We start from the raw sequence: 21,838 nt of genomic DNA, 5'->3' as shown, positions 1-21,838 counted from the left end.
GTACTTCTAGTTTTTATTTCTCCCCAGCTCTTGCTTTTGTAGAATAGGTGGTGCCCATCCTCTTTCGAAAGCCTTTCGTAGCAGCAGCAGCCCCAAAGCATTTCACCACCTCTTCCCTCGCCACCAATTTAATGGACTTCCTGTTTATCGTATATGTGTGCAGAGAGAGGAGGGGGCCTTTAATCTGCCACCTCCTCCTTCCTGTTTTACCTTCTCTCCCTCTTCGCTTACCGAGCACCGACGCACCACTGGGTTAAGGCTCCAGAAGCCCCCTCCCCGATATGATCTCTTCCCCGGAGTAGCATCTCCGCCCTTCCACCTTATTCCCGTGGCTTCAGTGAGGCGCTGGCCCGGGCCTGTCTTCCCGCCCGGCTCGAACTGCACAAGAGGATCCTAGGCAGAGTTGCCGGGCCCCGCCCCGCACTGTCCCGCCTCTGGAGTTAAGGAGTGTCGCAATAGTTCTGGAGTGGTGGGGGGAGTAAATTGCACCCATTCGTTCAGGAAGGTGTCGGATATACCACGGCATGCGGGTCATCCGTACAGATGCCAGCAGTGGGGGCGCTCCCAGTTCTTCTGCTCCGCCACCCGTTTCCTACGGGCCGGACACAGGACTGTTCGACCGAGGCTACGCGGGCTCTTGCTCTGCCATGCTGAAAGTGGCCCAAATGGTAAGGATGAGACGGGACAGGCGGTCCCAGAGACGGGTGGGGGGAAGTTTGAATGTTTCGCCAAACTGCGGGAGCAACTGCGCCTCCTGTCCGAGTTTTGCTAGGATTTGTTTGCCTGTTGGGCGTTCCCTAGGAAGATTTTGCGTTGCTCAGCCAACTACAGCTGGCCCTGCTGGCTGCGTTTCTCAGGGCGGGCAACGCACTGCACGTGTTACCCCAGTTCCCGCCTGGAATTGATTGGCGACAAAGTCCCCCTGAAAGCAGGGCGGGTTGAGGCGAAGAGAGGCTCCAAGAGAAGCGCGGCTGGGCGATCTGGGAACGGTCCCTTCCGACTCTTCAGAGAGAGAGAGGCAGCGCTGCTCCTTCGTGTAGATTTTGGCCAGTCAAGTTCTGTTTTAATTCTATCTTGAGTCTCTCCGGGCAGCTCAGAACAATGTGCCAGACTTAGCTCACCCACTTGAGAAGAGGGCCGCTTAAGATTTTTAAAGGAAAGCTAATAGAGACATTGAATAAATAACAAAAGAAATCGCAGCAGAGGCAGAATTCCCCAATTTATTATACCCTTTTTTAATTATTGCAGTCCTCTCAATATGAGTTATTATTTGTAGCCTGCATAGATTTGTTATTTGTTTATTTGACAAATTCATCTTGAGAACTACATTGAGCTTTAGAGACTTGTCTTTCAGGAGCTGAAAATATAATCTCTAGGGTTGAATTACCGTAGAAATATAACAATTTTGAATGAATGAACCTTTACAGTCAAAGTACAACCATGTATACGTTGAGATTGGCTGAGCCTCCCTTCGTGCCCCCACCCCCAACTTACAGTGACACAAACCCTCCGCATCTTATTATACCATGTGAGCTAATTGCACAACACACCAGCCTCGCAAGTCAATCATGCATAAAGTTTATAAAATTATATCCTGTTCAAAAGCCTAACAGCCCATGGATAAAAGCTGTTCTTCAGCCTGTTGGTACGGCTGGCTATACTCCTATATCTCCTACCCGATGGTAGGAGAGTAAAGAGATACTGTCCAGGGTGTGAGTCGTCCTGAGAATTTTCCTCACTCCCAAGGCAGCGAGCCCTGGCAATGTCGTCCAGTGGTGTCAGGGAACAGCCCACAATGTCTTGTGCTGTGCTCACCCCCCTCTGTAATGCTTTCCTATCTGCGGCTGTCAGACCAGCATACTAAACCACAATGCAGTACGAGAGGACGGGTAAAAGAGGGTCATTAGCCGTTGTTCTACCCTGTTCTTCCGCAAGACCCTGGACAAGTAAGTAACCACACAAATTGCACACTAAGGAGTATTTTAAAAAGGTGTTCAGCCATCTCTGCTTGATTATCCTTATTTACCAATTTCCTTCATTTAGATCTGAAATAAATAGGGCATTTTAGTATTCCATTAACATTTCAATCACCTGCTTGAAGAAAGGGCCTGTTAACTACTTCCATGCTGCAGAGGCTGTTCCCACTTCTCTCTGGAAAACGTCTGGACCTGCACACCCAGTGGCTTCCCAGCAGGAAACAGAGAGGATTGTTCTAGCCCAGGGGTAGGCAACCTTGGCTCTTTTATGACTCGTGGACTTCAACTCCCAGAATTCCTGAGTCAGCATGGATGGTTCAGGAATTCTGGGAGTTGAAGTCCACGAGTCATAAAAGAGCCAAGGTTGCCTACCCCTGTCCTACACACTGGAAAGTTCATACGTCATTCTAAAATATGAACTGCTTAATTATGGTTGATTGAATAAGCTTATGCAATATTTCAAGCAGCATCCAAACAAATACAACTATAATTTAAGTCTGGGATAGGCAGGCAACTCCGAGGCCACAGGGGCGTATGGGTCCCTTCATTGCATGCCTCATAATCTTCCATTCACTACTATTGAAAAGTGATGGCAGTTTCCCACTATTTTATGATATAGAACTCACCTAGAGTTTTTATTTTCTAATTGATTAAACATGATTTATGAAAGAAACCCTATACAAAGAAATACTGTAGCTGACAATGGATTAATCTTCCAACAAAATGAATGGGAGATGGAGTGTAAGGGGAACGGATGTGAAAGTAAGTTTGAGTTTATATCAGACAAGTAGTACACAACCTACACTTCTTGTTTTTCAGGGAATCACTGAAATGTATTACAAAGATTCATGTATATAAGTAAATTTTTATTATATCATGAAATATAGTAAAAATAAAGATTAAGGTGGGTGCAGGAGGACAAGAAAAAAATAGTAAACAAAAAATGTTTTCTGACTATTTTCCAACACAGTAAAATATTACTGAATTACGACCTCGACTTTTTACACTACTTAACAATTATTACAAACCAGTTCTATAACTACACAATTATTAAATCTTCAAGTTCTGATTTCATTTTTTATTTTAAGCCTAAAAAACAGAAGCCATATCCCATTATAAAAATATATAAATAAAAATAAATAAATAAATAAATAAACAAGACCAAATAGAATAAAATCTCTTTCATTGAAACAGTTTGCCATCTTAACCAAATACAAACCAATTTTATTATTTTTTTAATTTTTGTCACAAACCTTAGTTCATTTTGAGCCTTAGCTTTTCTGATCTCATTTTTACAGATTTGGGTATTTGTTGCTATTTTGCCTTAGTTATGTGGTCTTTCCACTTTTTATACTTGCCCTTTTTGTCTTTCAGTTTATCAGAGAGTTCTTTGTGCAGCCATGCTGGTTTCTTTTGAGATCTCTTATTTTTCTTCATTGGAATTGTGATAGACTAGGATTTTATACTCTCACTTTTAAAGTTTCCCAAGCTTCTTGGATTGTTTTCCTCTTGAGAATTCTCATCCATGCAATCCTTCCCAAGCTCTCTGTAAGTTTATTGAAATCAGCTCTTTTGAAGTCTAAGACTCTAGTTTGACTTTGTTCTATTGCTTGTGCTTGCATAAAGTTGAATTCCAACATTGCATGGTCACTCCTCCCAAGTTTCCTGTAACTTCAACGTCTTCTATTATTTCATCTCTGTTAGTGAGAATTAAGTCCAGTATGGCTGACCCTCTAGTTCCCTTTTCTACCTTTTGGGTGACAAAAGTTGTCTGCTATGCTTGACAGGAATCTGGTCTTATTTACAGCATTTGAAAACTTAACAACATTTCAAAGTTTCTGCATTACTATCCCAAAAGCTAAGACTTTGTCAGTAGAGTAAAATTCCTGATAATTTTCTCTGATTGTTATCAAGTTCAACTTGTGGTTAAAACAAGAAGCTTGAATATGTGTTTCCTGTTGTAAAGAAAACTAGAAAGTGAGAAATTTTATATTCAGCTACTTTCTCTAAAACTAAACAAAAAAACAAATGGCATTGCAAAATCTAAAGAAACACCATACTTGGCATTTTTAAGAATTCAATCTCTTATTACGGTCACAGACCAGGCATTTGAAGATCTTGTAATTATGTGTTGCTGAAAATTATAGTTATCACATTATTACTGTCTTATTGAAAATCCACATTACTATGTGTCCTGAGTTACGTTCAGCCTCTTCAAGATTGAAGGAATGAGTGAATTTCTCCAAATTCCCATCTCTTTCAATTGTTTTAATTCCTCCAATAAAATGTGCACAGCAAGTGACAGCATCTAACCAACTTTACTTATCTTGAAAAAGTTCAGCAGGATTAGCGATGATGGCCCTTGAATGAGAACATCTGAAAATCTCATTGTTGTGAATTAGATGGAGAAATTTAAATAACAATTTTGGAAGAGGACAATGTCACAATATATGAAAATATGTCCATCTAGTCACTGGGATCTCAGTGGTTCTTGGGTAGAATCTTTAATAAAATAGAATAGAATATCCCACTTTTTCTAAATACCTTTGTTCAAAGAGGAAAAAGAAACATTTTGCATCCCTATCATGTCAATTGAGAATTAATTAAACATCATTCTTCACTAAGTTGAATTTTGTTAAATTTGCAGGATCAATGAATCTTAAAATCTCATATAAAAATCTTAGCAGTTAACTTAGGATTTTCCATGAACTTTATTATACAGGTACTTCTCGATTTACAACCACAATTGAGCCCAACATTTTGGTTGCTAAGTGAAACAGTAAGGGTGTTTTGCCCCATTTTATGACATCATAAAATGGGGCAAAACTATTTAACAGCAATGGAAAATTTGGGCCCAGTTGTGGCTGTAAGTCCAGGTTTAACTGTAATCAATTTAAAAATACATTGAATTTCCATATTTCCCATCACCCATCAGACTTTCTAAAAACTTAAAAGGTGTTTGGAGCCAATACTCCAGGCCAGAAGTATTGGATATCCCCAAACTTATGGATGGTATTAGATTTGGGAAAGCTGGATTCATGATATTCCATATTTAAAACAATGCAGTTATGTCTTGGGTTAAACCAGTAATTTCTTAACTAGTTTTTTAATAGATATTTTATTGGTTTTTAATTATAACAATCTCCAGTGCCAGGTGTACAGTGTGTTGTCTTGGTTTATATTTTAACAAGAAAAAAAAGGACAGTAATAATTAATAACAGTCAGTAATGATTAAATTTGATAATTCCATAATTAATGTATTAATTAATAATACATTTCTTTGATCTTCCCTTCTCCCATTTGTATTTTCCTTCTTCAACCTTAGCCAAAATATAATTCTTAATATTTTCAATATATAAATGATTAAGTAGAGGCACTTTTTATATTTATAGAAATAATAATTTCTGTATATAACATTTTTTCAGCTTATATTATTCTCATAGATCACCATACATCCTATTTTTATAATTTTTGTTTGCTTAGATTCCCTTATATTCAATCCAATTCTTATCAGTCATAGTTTCTTCATATTAGTCATCTCACTGTCTAAATTTTCCCCTTTAGGTACATCATCTCTTTATTTTATGTCATGCATTATAAAAATACTATACTTTTTATCTGTGTTATAAGATCTACATATAACATCCTTTTAAATCAGTTTATATTTTACTTACATATTAAAAGTTACATCAGCCTACTATTTTAACCTTTAATATATTATAAAACATACTATATTACTTAAATCTCATTATCCTTGTTATAAGGCCCCTTTATGTTCAAAATTCTCTTAATTTTTTTAGCCATATTCAAACAAATGTTTATTCTCGTAATAGTCCATTTTAAGAAATGTATAAATACCAACTTGAGTTTTCATCGTCTTCAACAACCTTATTCATCCTTATTATGTTGAGCTTTTTTATTTTTATTTTATTACTTATTCACAAAAATAAATATTCTCATTATTGCTTTCTAGGAAACTCAAAAAAATTGCTCACTGCATTGAGTCCCTATGACTAATTATGTATTTCTTTACTTCTAACTTATTATTTCCACTGCAGGTAGTCCTTGATTTACAATTGGTTGTTTAAGTTACTACAGGCCCTGGAAAATGGAGTTATAACCTGGATTCAAAGTTCTGACAATTACACACCTTCACATGACTATATTTTGGTCACTCGGCATTTGGCCATTTGCAGTGACATAGCTGCAATTTACGGTGTTATTCCCAGAGATCTGAATTTATTTTCTGTTGCTAGTGAAAAATGCCCCATAGCAAATAATGTGTCTGCTTAGTGATACTCACAGAAAATGACAAAAAATCAGGCACGATCATGTGATGGTCTGCTTTATGACTATCATAACTTATAACCAAAGACGCAGGCTCAGTTATGGCCAAGGACCACCTATATACCGATTATCACATAAGAACATCTTATAAGTAGATTACTTTTTATAGCACACTCTTTTTAATCCAGAATGAGAACTAGTTAGAATGAATTCTCTAAACGTTTAAAAATCCATTCTGATTTGGAAGTATCTGAATGATTTCTCTTCTCCAGTCCTGAATATTTTTAGTCTTTTACCTGGAATTGGGTTTTTTTTTATTTTTAAAATTGTTAATTCTAAACAATTTATTAGTCTTGGAATGCAGTCTTTCATGCCATCTTCACACAACCTTTTTGTTTGTTTGTTTTGCTATTTGTCTTATAGTTACTGCTGCTGATTGGATTCATTTGTATAAGATCTTCACAGTGGACCGATCACAGTGCATACAGCTACTTTGAAATTGTCTGCATATGTGACTTAATTATGATCTTCATCTTTTACATTATCTACATCTTTAGAGCCTATCGAAAGTTGACTTGCATTAGCTGGCCTCTTGCGGTAAGTTCCTATCCATAATTAAAATATTTTTTGTCAACTTCCAGAAAAATTACTGTTTACATTAAATTGTTCTGTTACACTTGTAACTGAACCGCAGAAAATCCTATGTAGCATTTTTACTTCAGATTTCCACTAGAAGCTATTATTTAGGATTTCAGCATCTGATGATACATAGTTTCCAGTATCTAAAGAAAATAGTAACATACAAACAGGAACCACTGAATGTCTTCTTTTCCTTATAAAGTTGAAATGGCTGAATTTTTATCAATCTCTGCAACCTGCATTTTTAGCAAGGTATTGGGAATAGATATAATACACACTTTGCTACTCATAATCTGCTCTGGTTTAGTTATCATCCTTTCAGCTTGCTGAACATAATCGCTTAGATGTGTAATGGCCTCTGTATTTCCTGATTTAGTTCTATGTTTTCCACTCCTACCTCTCTGCATTAGGCAGACATACCCACCCACCAGGGACAAGAGACACACTCACTGCAGTGGAAGATCACCAAATAAAAGGGGCACTGTATCTTGCAGTACAACATGTAGAATATCCCAGCCTTAGACCCATACATCTCTAGACAGAAAAACCTGAAAGGCATCTGGCCGTGACTATTAAATTCTTAGGGACGCGGTGGCTCAGTGGATTAGGATGCTGAGCTTGTCGATCAGAAGGTCGGCAGTTTGGCGGGTCGAATCCCGAGTACCGTGTAACAGAGTGAGCACCTGTTACTCGTCCCAGCTTCTGCCAACCTAGCAGTTCGAAAGCACATAAAAATGCAAGTAGAAAAATAGGGACCACTACGGTGGGAAGGTAACAGCGTTCCATGCGCCTTTGGTGTCTAGTCATGCCAGCCACATGACCACGGAGACGTCCTCGGACAAACGCTGGCTCTTCGGCTTTGAAACAGAGATGAGCACCTAGAGTCGGAAACGACTAGCATGCATGTGCGGGGGAACCTTTACATTTACTTATTAAATTCTTAGCCATCTCACCATCATAGAAAACAATGTTCTTCCAGGGTGTTTTATCCAAGATTTATTGAAAGAGGGTAGGAGATAAATCTCAACACCTGTATTGTTTCACTTCTTCCCCCCTCCTCCTTTCCATTTATTTTCAAGGTTCCTAAGGCATAAACGTAAATATCTGACCGTTTCTTACTCCTGGTTCCTGGTTGAATTGGTGAGGAGAGCGGTATCTTAACTGATAAGGGAGGAATGGCCTACTTGTTTGAAAGTGAATGTCTATCTCCTTATAAAAATACAGTTACATTTCATCACTGGTCAATAGGCAAATCTAAGACAGATACACCAAGTACAAGACAACTTCATATTTTCTGAAAAGTCTACCATGCTGAATGCATAACTTTTAATTTATATACTACTAAAATCTCATATTTGTAACCTTTAACTAGGCAAAACATTCTGAACCAAGGCACCTCAAATGAGCTAACTTACAGAATGCTTCCAAAATCTGGGACCCATGACTCCTGTGGAACATTTAACAACATAACAGTATCATAAAAGAGTTTTTATGACATAATACAAAATATCATAAAACATTTCTTGTAGTTAGCTCCTGTTGTTTGCTATATAGTTCAACATGGGCTATTTCCAAGGCATACATCTTTGAATATTTCCTTGAATCTTAAAAAAAACACTTTTCAAATAAATAAGAAAACATGCTATTTTTGAAGGCATTGAGGAATCTTGTAAGGAAATATCTCTGCAGTGATGAACCAAGGGAACATGGGTTGTTTGATGATTTCATAGAGTAGTCATTGGCAGAGGCCCAGTAGTAACTGTCCAAAAAAAGAAAAGTGGTGCATGCTTCTATAATTTTTTTAAAACTAGGCAGTGGGGTAACAATCATATCCATTTTATTAGAATGGCATTTTTTTCCTCCCGTCTTTCATTCGAGAAAGGTTATCTAGAAGAAAATGAAAAAATAGTTTCAAATTTGCCTTTTTAAATTTATTTGCCACCTATCTCACTGTGGAGCTACACCAGGAGACTTAGAACAGTAAAAAGGAAGAAATGAAAAGAGTGTAAACAAAACAGAAAACTAAGTAAGAGAACAAGAAAATAAACAAGAGGGGGAGGCAGAATTTGGCGGGTCTTCAGGCTCCTGAAGAAAAATAGAGGATGGGGCAGATATTACTCTAGACAGTAGGATGTTCCCAAGGCTAGACGCTAGCAGAGATGGTGCAGAATTCTTTGATTGACAGTATCCAAAGTAGGCCCTCTCTGCCAGCACAAGTAGGAGAGACTTGTCTTAGTGGGATGACACAGTTCATCAGGTATCCTGGATCTGTGCCATTAAGGACTTTAAAGATTACAATCAGCACCTTGAACTGTACTTGGAAGCAGACCATTATCCAGTGAAATTTGTGGAGCAGAGATGGATCATTCTAGGGGCCCTAAAGACTGCTTTTGCTGCCGCTCTTTGCCCCAAATAAAGCTTCTGAATGGATTTCAAGGGTAGCCCCATTTAGAGTACATTGCAGTAGTCCAGATGAGATGACTAGGACTTGAATAACTGAGCACAGGGATTCATGATCCAGGAAAGTTTGTAGCTGGTGCACAAACTGCAGCAAAAGATCTCTTAGCCAGGCCTGCTACCTGCTCTTTGAGCAGGAGATGTAAATCCAGGAGAAACCCTAAGACCCAAGTTACGACCTGGATCTGAATAGATAGTGCAACCCCGTCCAGAACTAAAGATGACAAAAACTCAGATCCTGAGGATCTATTCACTCCAAAGGCATTCGGTCTTGCCAAGATTCAGTCAAACTCTGTTATCCCCATCCAGGTCACTTCAGGCATCATGAGAAGGCAGAAACAGCATAATTTGAGTCACCAGGTGTAGAGCTGACTATCATCAGCATATTGATATCTAAACCCATGGTAACTGATGATCTCACCCAGTAGCTTCATGTAGATGTTAAACAGGAGAGGAAAGAATACTGAGCCCTTTGGGACATACCAAATGAGCAGTTGGGGGCTGGATCTTAATCCTGTCAACACCAATAGGGACCAACCTTGGAGAAAGGAGATGAACCAGTGCAAAAGTGTGCCACCCAGCCCCAGCTCACATGGCTGGCCCAAAAGGATATCATGGTCAGTAGTATCAAAGGCTGTTGAGGTCAAGAAAAGCAAGAATGGTTGTTCTACACCCATCCCATTCCTGCCAGAGATTGTCCATTAATATGGACAAATCTGTCTCTGTCCCAGAGCCAAGCCTGACTGAAAAGAGTCTAGGAAATCTGTTTCATCCAGGATCCCCAGAGCTGCCAAGCAACTACCTTTTCCACTACCTTCTCCTAAAAAGAATATGGGAGACTGAATAAAAGTTCTCCAAGCAGATGGGTTACGGTGAAGGTATTTTAAGGAAAGGACAAAGCAGGGATTCCCTAAAAGGTCCTGGGAATGTTTCCTCTTGCAATGAGGAATTTTCATTGCCTGAACCCATTTGCTGATCACCATCCTTCAGGCTTTCACCAGCCAGGAGGACAAGAGTCTAATTGACCAGAGGTTGCACTGACAGCACACAGGGTCATATGAAGAACCGTTGCAGGAATTGGGTATGTGTAGTTCATGGGTAGGCAACCTTGGCTCTTTTATGACTCGTGGTCTTCAATTCCTGGCTCAGGAATTCTGGGAGTTGAAGTCCACAAGTCATAAAAAAGCCAAGGTTGCCTACCCCTGGTCTAGTTTAATGAAAAGAAGGACTAAGGGTGACATAATAGCAGTGTTCCAATATCTCAGGGGTTGCCATAAAGAAGAGGAGGTCAACCTATTCTCCAAAGCACCTGAAGGCAGGTCAAGAAGCAACGGATGGAAACTAATCAAGGAGAGAAGCAAATTAGAACTAAGGAGAAATTTCCTGACAGTGAGAACAATTAATCAGTGGAATGACTTGCCTGCAGAAGTTGTGGCTGCTCGAAAATGGAGGTTTTTAATAAAAGATTTGACAACCATTTGTCTGAAATGATGTAGGGTCTCCTGCTTGACCAGGGCATTGGACTAGAAGACCTCCAAAGTCCCTTCCAATTTTGTTACATGAACTCATTAGCTATACCTGGGGCTTCAGTCACACTGAAATGTTCCTGTGATAACCTTCTGATGGAAAGTACAGACTCTATGTAGCTTTTCTTCTAAACTGCATTGTCTTTGTTTCATTTTAGGAGTTTCTCCATTACCTAATAGGTACTATTCTGCTTCTTATTGCATCCATTGTGGCAGTTGCCAAAAGCTCCAATTCAGCAGGCCTGGTAGCTGGAGCGGTGAGGCTGTTTGCCATTTTTTCTTACATATAAGCAACATTATTTATCAGATCTTAAGATATATTTCAGGGGTTTTTTTCCCCATAGTAAGCACACTTTAAAAAAAGGAGAGTTCATATATTCAAATGTACGTATTGACTGAGGATTGGGTATGATAAATCTTAAAAAATAATGGCAAAGATATTTAACATTGCTTTTTCCCATTTTCTAATTCTCCATTATCAAAACCTATGTGTATCTTTTTTATTATGTTATTTTTACATAAATTATAATAACTTAAGCAAGCAATTATTCAGCTTAACGTGCTGTAGGTTGAGGAAAGCTTTATTAAGTTCAGTGGAATCTGCACAAGAATTCCGAATAGATTATTTTCACATTGCTGGCCTTATACTATACATTGGGCTGTAATTTTGGCCCAAATAAAACAAAGGCATTCTTTAAAACTCCATTCTATTACCAGATTCTGCAATATTGCAAAGGGTTTCTGAAGTCATGAAGATTTCAAAATTTCTGAGTAACAGCTATTTGTGGCTTGCTCTTTTACCTCAAATGTTGTTTAATAGCAGAGTACATGCAATATTCATAAAACAGCTAAGTTTGAACTCTACGCTTAATGTTTAATGAATCAGCTTGCTGACTGCATGCTAAGTAATCATTGGTACTGGACACATTTTAAAAACAGATTTACAACAAGAATTGCTCTAGTTGCTGAGCAGCCTGTTACAGGGTTCTCATGCCCTCAATTTTTTACTCATCCCAGATAATGGAAACAGATTAATGGAAAGAAATTTCTCTCTTGTCTTCTCCCATCCCTCTTGATCGCTGTGTTTTCATTACATTATAATGAAAATGCATTCTGCCATGCTTTACACGGAAAAAAGAAAGAAAATCTGTCTTGGAAAGGTAATGGTGGACAAAGCTCACTTTTTCCAATTACTACTGTACTTAAAATCATTTGTTGTAAATTGCAAACAGTGATTTGCAAGCAGATTTCTTCTGGTTGGAATAATAGAGAGTGGGAGGGCAAAGAGGTATGCATTTGACCAGTACCTGCAGTAAATGTCTATTTGGGTTTCTATTACTAACCTCTTATTACAATTGATCACAATATTATTATTTAGAATCTATAGAATTTTAATGTAATATATTTTTGAGTATGACTCCATTGCTGATGCTTTTTTTAAAATAGGTCTTCGGATTCTTAGCTACATTTATGTGCTTCCTAAGTATATGGCTTTCTTACAAAGTCTCTTGTAACACTCAGTCAGCAGGTAAGATCCCAATGAATCAGTTTCACCAACCATTTTCCTTACATTATTTAGTCCATAGACAGATCCATTATGTTATTTTTTTCAGACTGTGATCTATTTATATTTATCATTTAATCTGGGGAATGGTGGGGAATTGTAGTGATCTGTTCCACTTACATATTTATTAGATCTATAGAGCAAATGAAAGTAACATGTTCTTTGCTCAGGCAGCTAAGGGTGGCATGCACAGTATTTTCTCTTTCAATTTTAAAACAACCTGATGGGAAATATTGAGCTAAAAGACAATGACATATATAAAGCCATCCAGTCACTTCCATCATGACTGTGTGATATGTATCTGGACTTACTAAATTCTGACTTGGGATCCTAACCATTATTCCAACTTTGCTCTTAGGATAATAATCAATGGAAGAAATACTTTGGCAATGTTATATAGATTTTCATTGCTGATTTGGCCAGAAAGATTTTCTCTCTAGGTTATATTGTAGTCTGGCAGTGACACTATAAACTGTTCTGGTCTAAGAAATTTGTTCCTATTTCCTTCTACTCTATGCAGAATTCTGCAGTCTTCTTGTATGTTCAAAATTTACAAAACAAGATTGAAGTAGGCACCCTACGTTTGATGGCTGTAAAATTCAAGAAGTAGCCTTATTGCCAAGCAAATTATACTTCATTTGTTGGTTATTCAAAACATTTGCAGTTTCTTCACTGATATCCTTTAGGTTAAGATTTTCTTGACTGACCAGGATTAACTCATATCCCAAATTTCCCATCTCACATATAGCTAGCATTTTTTTTTATTTGCAATAATTCAGCAAGTGATTATTTATTTTATCAATTAAAGTATATTTATGCATCAGATGTATTGAGCCAGGACAAGTGGTCCAAAAAGATTAATTTAAAAAATTGATTTACAGCTAAGTGGCTAATCTTAGAACTTTAAGATGCATTCATTTTGTCTTCTCGTAATATTAGAGAAAGCCCCATTATGTTTTACTAGTTAAATATAGTAAACATTTCAGGTGCAGACATCACATTTCTATCGCATATTTATGGGCTCATCACACTCCAGATTTTAATGCAGGCAAAATTCATATTTGGCTGATTATCTTTCACCCACCCTCCGATTTGATGGAAGGCATGTATGCTACTCTAAAGTTTTGCTATATGAGGTAATTTGGAAGCCTTAAATTTAATGAGACATTTACCATTAAAACTCCAGTGTGTTGATTTTAGTCCTTTCTCTTTTCCTATTATTTAGATGCTACCGTGTGAGTCTTTTCTACTTCAAAATGTGCACACCTGTTGATGGAAGAGTTTAGGAAAAAAAACACGCAAGGTGGAATGGTATACTGAGATACAATGTCTGATTTCAGTGGCTCTGAAAAACGTTCTTACTGGGCATAGAGTGCCCTCTTCTGGCACCTTTGAGCTACTCCTTGGGCTACCGCAGCCTGTTCCATCTGCTCGTATTTCTTGGATCCTCTGAGATCTCTGCAAGAAAAGATCCTGTGGGAAGGAAAGGTTGCGTCTTTTAAACAAAGAAAAATGATCCTCTTTTAATTCCAGCTGCCAATATTTCATGTATTGTAGACCAATTCCTTATGACCACTAAGGGGAATCCAAATTAAAAAATCAAAATGGAAAATATATTCTGCGTCAATCCAGCTATGACTGGAAAAGTTGGAAACAGTCACCATGAACCAACAACCGTTGCATGTCAGAAATTATTTTCTTACCTCTTTGCATTTCCTGCCTTTTTTTTCTAGCTCTTAAAATGGGCCTCTCATTTAACCAGCCGTGAATATGAGTTTTCTTTTTATGCTTAATAATATTGTTCAAGATGGTTCCACCCCAATGTTTGGATTGTGCTGCCCATAATTAGTATGAATTTCTTTTTTGGTGTGAAATTTTAAATGTTCTTGTTCAACCATACAATTTAAATTGTACATTCTTTTGATTTGTTTGGTTAGTTTTCATTTCTCTTACTATGTACAGTATTTTTATTATATTTTTATAACCGGATGCCTATCAATATAAGATCCATTGAGAATGAAGAATGTTTACTAAAAATCCACTACGTTCTAGTCTTCCTTTTTCATATTGTGATACACTATAGTCAATTTATACTTATTTTATTACTAATGTACATGAAAATACAATTCTCTATTATGATCACAGAAGCAGTATCAAATTATCTAGAGTGGGTGAAAGAAGAATTCAATATATATTAGTGGAGCGAATGAAAAATAGCTATATTGATTTATTTTTTAATACTATTATGCATTTATAAATCTACACATAATACTTAGGGAAATTTCTAGTATACCTATCTTAAAGAAAGTACCGTAACTCTTCTGCAAAATACAATTTTACTAAGAATGCTGAATGCATGAATGATTGTTTTGGCATTAGGATGTGTAGATTAATTAATTTTCTTTTTCTAATGATTTCTAATGATGAAATTCTTTAGCTTTGGAATAAAATAGCACAACGTATAGGGAAGACTGGGTAAATGACAGTCTGCAATATGCTGGGAGAAATTTAAATTTTTCAGTAGATAATTAGCTCCACAAAATTTAGAGAGCAATACATGAAAAAAGAGCCATACATAAAACAATCCCTGTCTGAAAGAACAGAAGCATCCTTCCATCTTTCCTTACAGCTTTAAAAAGGGCCTGCCTAACCTTGAGGCTTTGGGAAGAGTCAGGCTTTTAAAGAATGATTACCTGCACCAGGGTAGTCAAGTCATTGCCTTTTCTCCATTCAATACAATTAGTATTTTGATTCTGAATGGCAATAATCCTAGTTTATATTTTTATATAGGTCCAAAAAAAATTCTGACAATTGAAGCACCAGGTGCCTTAACTAAATGTAGGATCTCTTTTTCTGTGTGTGGCTGCCTAAGTAACATACAATGCAAAATGTGTAAAACTGTTTATTCAATTTTATGCTAACTTTATTGGTTAACAGTTAACTGGCCAAGTGCTTTTACATATTGTGAGTTAGCCAAATGCTCTTCAAAGCAGATAACATAGGTCCTACCTGATGACCTACAAGTTAGTTTGATTTAGATGAAGCTGAGGTCATAGGTTATAGAACTGGATGCCTGATTAGGATTCCAGAATATCGATAATGGGACCAAAGGTTTTATTTATATCACTAAAAACTTACTATCTCTGGGAAAGCATTGCATTCCAGAAGCTAAATTCCATCATTCTGAAGGAAGATTTTAAATTGGAGCCCAAGAGTATTTCAAGGATAAATAATATTTCAGCCTCAAATATCCTTTAAACACTTTTTGATAGTAATTTTATTAGACATTACAAGTGGAAAAAATAAATAAAAACTATAGATGAAAAAATAAATGAGCAAAAGAAAAATAACACAAAAAAGAAAAAATGGGAAAGGATGAAAAAAATATAATAAAGAAAAGAAATATATAAAGAAATGACCTATCCCTTCATCACAAGATTTAATAACTGATAAGGTTCTAAGCTATTAAGATACCTTAGCTCAAAAAATATGTATAGTTCGTTAATTATTTGAGCAACCAGGGACCTACTATGTATTTAACTTTACACCTGCCAAGCAAGTTTTATGTAAACATGATTCACAAGTAAACTGAAACTTTATAAAGAAAAAGATGGATATCCAAATAAACATAAAGGGGGAGGAAAAATTGATTAAAAATTCTGTTAATATAGCTAGATTTTATTAGTGTACATTATTAAATATCAAAAGCAGTAGCACTGTTCCATAATGTTTTACAACACTGTGGGCAGTTTACAGAGTCAACATATTGCCCCCAACGATCTTGGTCCTCATATTACTGACCTCAGAAAGATGGAAGGCTGAGTCTACTTTGAACCCATCAGGATCAAACTCCAGGTTATGGACAGAGTTTGCCTGCAATACTGCATTTATCCACAGCTCCATTTAGTGCTTGGTCACTTCATATATAGATAGAAATACAATAAGTCTACAATAGACTTATTGTAAATAGATTTTGCATTATGCTTGTATAATAATAAAATATAATAAAATTCACTTCTTAGTTATGAGATTTTGTCCTACACATACTCCCCTTCTAAGACCCCAAAAAGCGCACTTCATTTATTTAATTTTCTTTATTTTTAAGTAATTCATTTTATTATATCTTATTAAAGACAGATGCATTCACAAAATGGTGGCTTCCCATTTTTCTCTAACAGCTATTATTCAAAAGGCTGATAATCTTCCAAATGAACAGACCTATCTAGTAAAAGGTAGGAAAATGCTCTCTGTGGAAGAAAAGGCAAAGCAAAAGGCATGAAATGTAATATGCTAAAAAGACTGCTCACTTGTCATACTAGAACAGACATGCCAAACTTGTGACATCACGTGACATCACGCAACATATCAGATTTGTCATTGCCGGCAATGGGGTGGGTGCAGCTTCTGGATGACGTGTCTGGCCTGCAGGCCGGCAGTTTGACACCCCTGTACTAGAATGTTTCCTCTCTTGATAAAGTGGTCCAGCAAATATTCACACACACAAAAAGAGAATATAGTACTTTTGTTATTGTAGACATATTGCTCTGGAGTCCATAACCACATAGCAAAACAGGAGGTACAATATGTATTTTAGGATTACAGTATTAACAGAAAATTTGATGGAAACTACCAAGATTACAAACAGTGCCACTCTCTTGACAAAATTGTATACAAAATGTACAATGTAGCCTTCTGGAATTCAAAACAATTGAATCCTGCAGGAGTTTATTGCAATGTTGACAAGACTTTCATATTAAATTTCAGCAACATTAATTCCAGTTTTATTACTGGCTGGGAATTATAGAAGTTGTATGCACAGGAATTCAGATTTCAACAGTTTGACAAACATTTGTCCCTAAGAACTAAGATGCATTGATCTGCAGGAATCCAGTAGGTCTTAATCCTGAGTTAACAGTTCAGTTTTGCACTACCAGCTGATTTACTGTAGATGGTCATCTTGCTTCCAGAATAATTAAAAAACTGATTTGAAAAGTTTGGGACTATGACAGAAAAAATGTCTAAAAATCCCTAGGGCAAACAACGTGCTGTGCCTTAGATGTTCGTCACAATTATAACTCTTAATTTCATCATAATGCAAGAAACATTTTAAACAACTTTATTAATAAGCTCTGATAAGTTCAAGGACTTCTAACTTTTGGAGGCAATTTCTTTTGGAGGCAATCTGTAACAGCCCTGCCCTTGGAATCTTACCAAAGCTAAAATAAATTGTCACAAGTAAATAATGATTATTGATTTCAAAGAAATAATTCTAGCAGCTTTCCTTGTTTTTGGGAAGAGGAAATGTGTAAACATTTTGTCCTGGTTATTATAATTTTCCTATTACAAAATATTGTAAGACCTTTACCTTAGCGTGTTCTAATACTGTACACTGCCATAGCCCTCTTGGGAGATACTAAATAACTAGAAAAGTTTTGTCTCTGTTTGGAAACATTGAAATTGTGTCTTATTTGTTGATGCACTTCCATCAAGTTCTAATTTTTATTTCTCCTCACAAACCATAAGAATGATGTCACTTTTAAAGTTTCCAGATTCTATTCCAGGGTTTGTATTAGTAGGAAGCAGATGGAAAAACATTATTATGCAGTTTGGCTCCAAACAAAAGACATAATATGACAACTTTACTCAAGTTTATGTCATTTTCTTCCACTTTATTTTATAATTATGTGTTCTTTTACACTTTTGCAAAGTAGTTTTACAATGTTTAGCTTTCTAATTCACGTTACAGTACTCCATTTTATTTTAATTTTTTCCTAACTGATTTTTTTAATGTATTTCTTTTCAAGTTCTGTAAATTCTTTACATAATTTTATACTTTTCTGGTTAGTTATTTTGATAAATATGGTTTATTTTGATGTAATTGGGGAAGAGCTTACTACATTATACCCTATGCCAGGGCTTTTCAACCTTTTCACAGTGTATCACTTTTAGAACATTACAATATTCGACTACCCCCGTGCTTAGCAAGGTGTCAAAAACTTGATGACTAAAAAAAAGGGGGGGATTTTGGGCTTTACTGGTTAGATTAATTTGTTATAGAAATGGCTTGTTTATAATATTATGGAAAAGTAAAAAGTTGAGGTTCAATGTTAATGCTTCCTACTGCAACAGTGGAACTCAGAAGTCAATGCCTTTTCTTTTTCCCTTCTCCAACTCACTTTTCCCTTTTTCTCTCACCCTTCACTCACAACCCTCCTCACCCTTTGCTAACAAAAGCCTCTAGCTTGCTCTCATTCACTCACACATTGCTCATACAAGCTTCTCTCTTGCTCCATTCTCTCACACATTGCTCGCAAAAGCCCCTCGCTCGGGCTCTCCTCACCGCTTCACTAACAAAAGCCTCTCCTCTCCTCTCCTCTCTCTCCGTGTGTTTTTTTTTCTCTCCCCCACCAAAACCTGCTCTTTTTATAGCTTCTCCTCTCTCCGCCTCCTCTTCCTCCTTTTCTCTTCTGGGTGTGCCAAAAGCTCCAATCAGCATGCAGCCACAGCATGCAGATCCTGGGGCTTCTGCCCCTGCAGCTTCATCTGGTCTCCTCCAGGTCTGTGTGGTACCGCTTTAGCTGGTTGCCTGCTACACTTGGCTAGGGGTCGCGTACCACCTGCTAGGTGCTAAAGTTGCTGTGTCATTGTTCAGTATGGTTATTTCTTTTCACCCAAAACATATATGCTGCATTCCTACTTATTTGGTGGAATGCTTTTAAATGTATTTGGTTTAACTGTATCACAAATGAGATTATTTTCTTTCTTCCTTTTATCACCCAAAAAGCTATGGGATAAGTACTGTAGAAAGAACAATGATTACTGACTCACAGTCCATAACTCAGCTGGGAACTGAACTTGAGTCTATCTAGATCTACGATATGTTGGGTGTTTACTGCACTAGTTGTCAATAATAATTTTATTCTGTAGCTTAAATGGTCATGCTTTCCTTTTTATCATATTGATCGCACTTGTGTTGATATCCTTATAAACTATCCTGTATGCTTTAGTGGAAGAGACAATTTTAAAACCAAACATACATATTTTAATATCTATAGAGTCATCTCCACAGCTGTGGAAGCTGTCGCTTCTGTAATGAGACTCAGATCGAACAGGTATAAATCTGCTAGAGATAATAGTATGATAATAATGCTGAATCAAATCCTGACTCAGCTGTTTATAATGATCCTTCCCCACCTGGTGCTAATCATAATACCTTACCAACCATGCTGGCAAATTGAAATCTAAGTAATTTTGAATAACATTTAAAGTGTGGAAAACTACTATTATTGTTGTATAAGTAATATATGACATACAGAGGCCTATTGATAGCTTTATACATGTTGTGGACAAGAACCATTAGACCTTGAGTGATTGCTAATGTGGACCCCCAGATTGTATGTGAAGTCTATCGGTTCAATGTATCTATTTGGAATCAGATCATATTTATTCATAAATGAATGTAATATTGTATCTTTTTAATTTTTTTCATTTTTATGACACATTTTAACGCAGATTTCATTATTCTACAACAACTTTTATTTCTGCAGTTATGGATTTATGGATTTAGTACTGAAATTGTGAAATGTATCTCCTCTGGGGAAGTGTAGACAGTATCCAACATATGTGTGAAGAAACCTTTAAATACATTGTTATAATAAACCCACCTTTATCAAAATTTCAGTGATTTGTCTTCATTATTCATTTGTGTTCATTTTGTTGTTTGGATGTTTGTGGGTATTATATGCATTAAGATTACACTAGAAGAAAGTCTGAATGCAAAAGATTTAGGAACAACTGGTTTAAACTGAAGGAAAAAGATACATTGCAGAGTTTGGCATATAAATCCATAATCACTCCAGTATTCTTTGTCCTCCATTTTCACCTTTAAAAATACCTCTGCAATGGGAAAGTTGGAATATCATAGGGAATACAGCAAATATATCCTTGTGAGTTTATTCTTCACTGGTATTTAATTCATCTTTTATATTCTGCCTTTGGGGTCGAGGCAGTTTCTGTTTTTCTCATCATTTGCACCATTGGAGAATTCAGCTAAGCACTTATTAAAATTCTTGTAATTGTAATTACCTGGTGTCCAGTAATAGCTATTCCCAGTCAGTGGCGTAGCGTGGGGGGTGCAGGGGGGGCCGGCCGCACCGGGCGCAACATCTGGGGGGGCGCGCTCGCACTCGCAGCTCTCTGCCCCTGCCTGGCTCACTCACTCTCTCTCACTGCAGTGCTGGCTGTGCGAATCCGATCCGAGCCGCCGGATCGCCGCCCACTGTGGAGGGGGGGGGTGCCAGGCGTGCGGTGTGGTGCGGAGAGAGAGCGAGGGACTATCTGGGGGAGGGACAGTGCAGCGGCCGCCCAGCGCAGCGCTGAGCGCGGGAGAGAACCAAATTACTTGCCTTGCCCTGGGTGCTGACAACCCAAGCTACGCCACTGTTCCCAGTTAAGTTTTAACCATGGTAATTTTGTGGAAGATAATAAAGAACATATATAAATTGAATAGTGAGTGAGTTCCAGATTGCACCATTTTTGTATTAGATAACTGCAACCCTAAAGCAAGAAAATTTAGATTCCTTATAATGCTTCTTACCCTACATTGGTGTCTACCTTCATTCCAGCCTACAGGAAGAACTGCTTTAAGTAATATTTTCCTTCCTGGCATTTTTTTTCTTGCAGGCGCTGGGGATTTTTTTTTTTAAATCAAACATGAGCACCCAGTGCTTCCATGCCTAAAGAAGGAAAAGAAATCATTTCCTGGTCTGTAGTTTTAACCACTGGACCAGCCACAATACTGATGGGAATTTGAACTGGAATCAACAGAGTTAATTAAAAACTATTTTAATTTGTTAAAAGTTCTTAAAAATAACTCAGAGTTGTTTGTAAGACATTCTACTGTATGCTGTTGCCATAGGTAGACAATTACACTGCAGTATGTTACCTTTTAGGATCTTGTAATTTTTTCCAACATAATTAACACATAATTATAACAGAAAAATAATTGTGGTCTTTAAAAGCCTAGTCACATTTATACCGTTCCATTTAATTTTAATTTATTTATGCAGCTCTTTGATGATATTTTTAAAACATTTAAGCAAGATTACATTCTGTAATTCTAGATGGAATTTTCAAATCAATGGTGCTCTGAGAATTACTGGAAGATCCTGGGAATCTTGGGAAATAAAATTCTAAAAGAATTAGGGGAGTTTCTATAACAAGCACCAAATAACTCCTCCTAAATGTATGCAAGATCAGTAACTGTTCTGCACAAGGTTTTCAAGGCTGCTTAGTCTTTCTACTTCATTACTTTTAATGGTGAACAGAGAACATCAGGAATCAAATAATCTCTAAGACAGAAAGGTCCCAACTACAACCAGCAGGAAATC

General features: G+C 37.0%; 1 protein-coding gene across 3 annotated transcripts; it reads left to right on the top strand.

Moving 5' to 3' along the window:
* Window positions 1-358: 358 nt before the first annotated feature.
* On the top strand, window positions 359-20,124 carry CMTM7 (CKLF like MARVEL transmembrane domain containing 7). Of its 3 annotated transcripts, XM_081344437.1 has the most exons (6): window positions 360-668; window positions 6,687-6,860; window positions 11,044-11,142; window positions 12,024-12,045; window positions 12,332-12,413; window positions 13,675-20,124. In XM_081344437.1, exons 1-5 carry the CDS (start codon window positions 525-527, stop codon window positions 12,397-12,399), a joined length of 507 nt encoding a protein of 168 aa, XP_081200563.1. In that variant the 5' UTR covers window positions 360-524; the 3' UTR covers window positions 12,400-12,413; window positions 13,675-20,124. The 3 variants fall into 3 exon arrangements, with proteins under 3 accessions (XP_081200564.1, XP_081200563.1, XP_081200562.1); XM_081344436.1 differs by lacking the exon at window positions 12,024-12,045 and having other exon boundaries at window positions 379-668; XM_081344438.1 differs by lacking the exons at window positions 11,044-11,142; window positions 12,024-12,045 and having other exon boundaries at window positions 359-668.
* The last annotated feature ends 1,714 nt before the right edge of the window (window positions 20,125-21,838 follow it).

The sequence above is a fragment of the Vipera berus genome (genome assembly GCF_964194415.1).
Source record: "Vipera berus genome assembly, chromosome: Z".
In the NCBI taxonomy this organism is placed as follows: Eukaryota; Metazoa; Chordata; class Lepidosauria; order Squamata; family Viperidae; genus Vipera; species Vipera berus.
Note: the sequence above shows the minus strand (reverse complement) of the source record. Positions and strands in the feature narration are given on the sequence as shown.

Bases quoted from the DNA above. Each gene is read 5' to 3' on its own strand.
- CMTM7 (XM_081344436.1), top strand. From the start codon at position 525: ATGCGGGTCATCCGTACAGATGCCAGCAGTGGGGGCGCTCCCAGTTCT. The intron at 669-6,686 runs GTAAGGATGAGA...TTTGTCTTATAG, and splicing joins TGCTGAAAGTGGCCCAAATG to TTACTGCTGCTGATTGGATT. The intron at 6,861-11,043 runs GTAAGTTCCTAT...GTTTCATTTTAG, and splicing joins GCATTAGCTGGCCTCTTGCG to GAGTTTCTCCATTACCTAAT.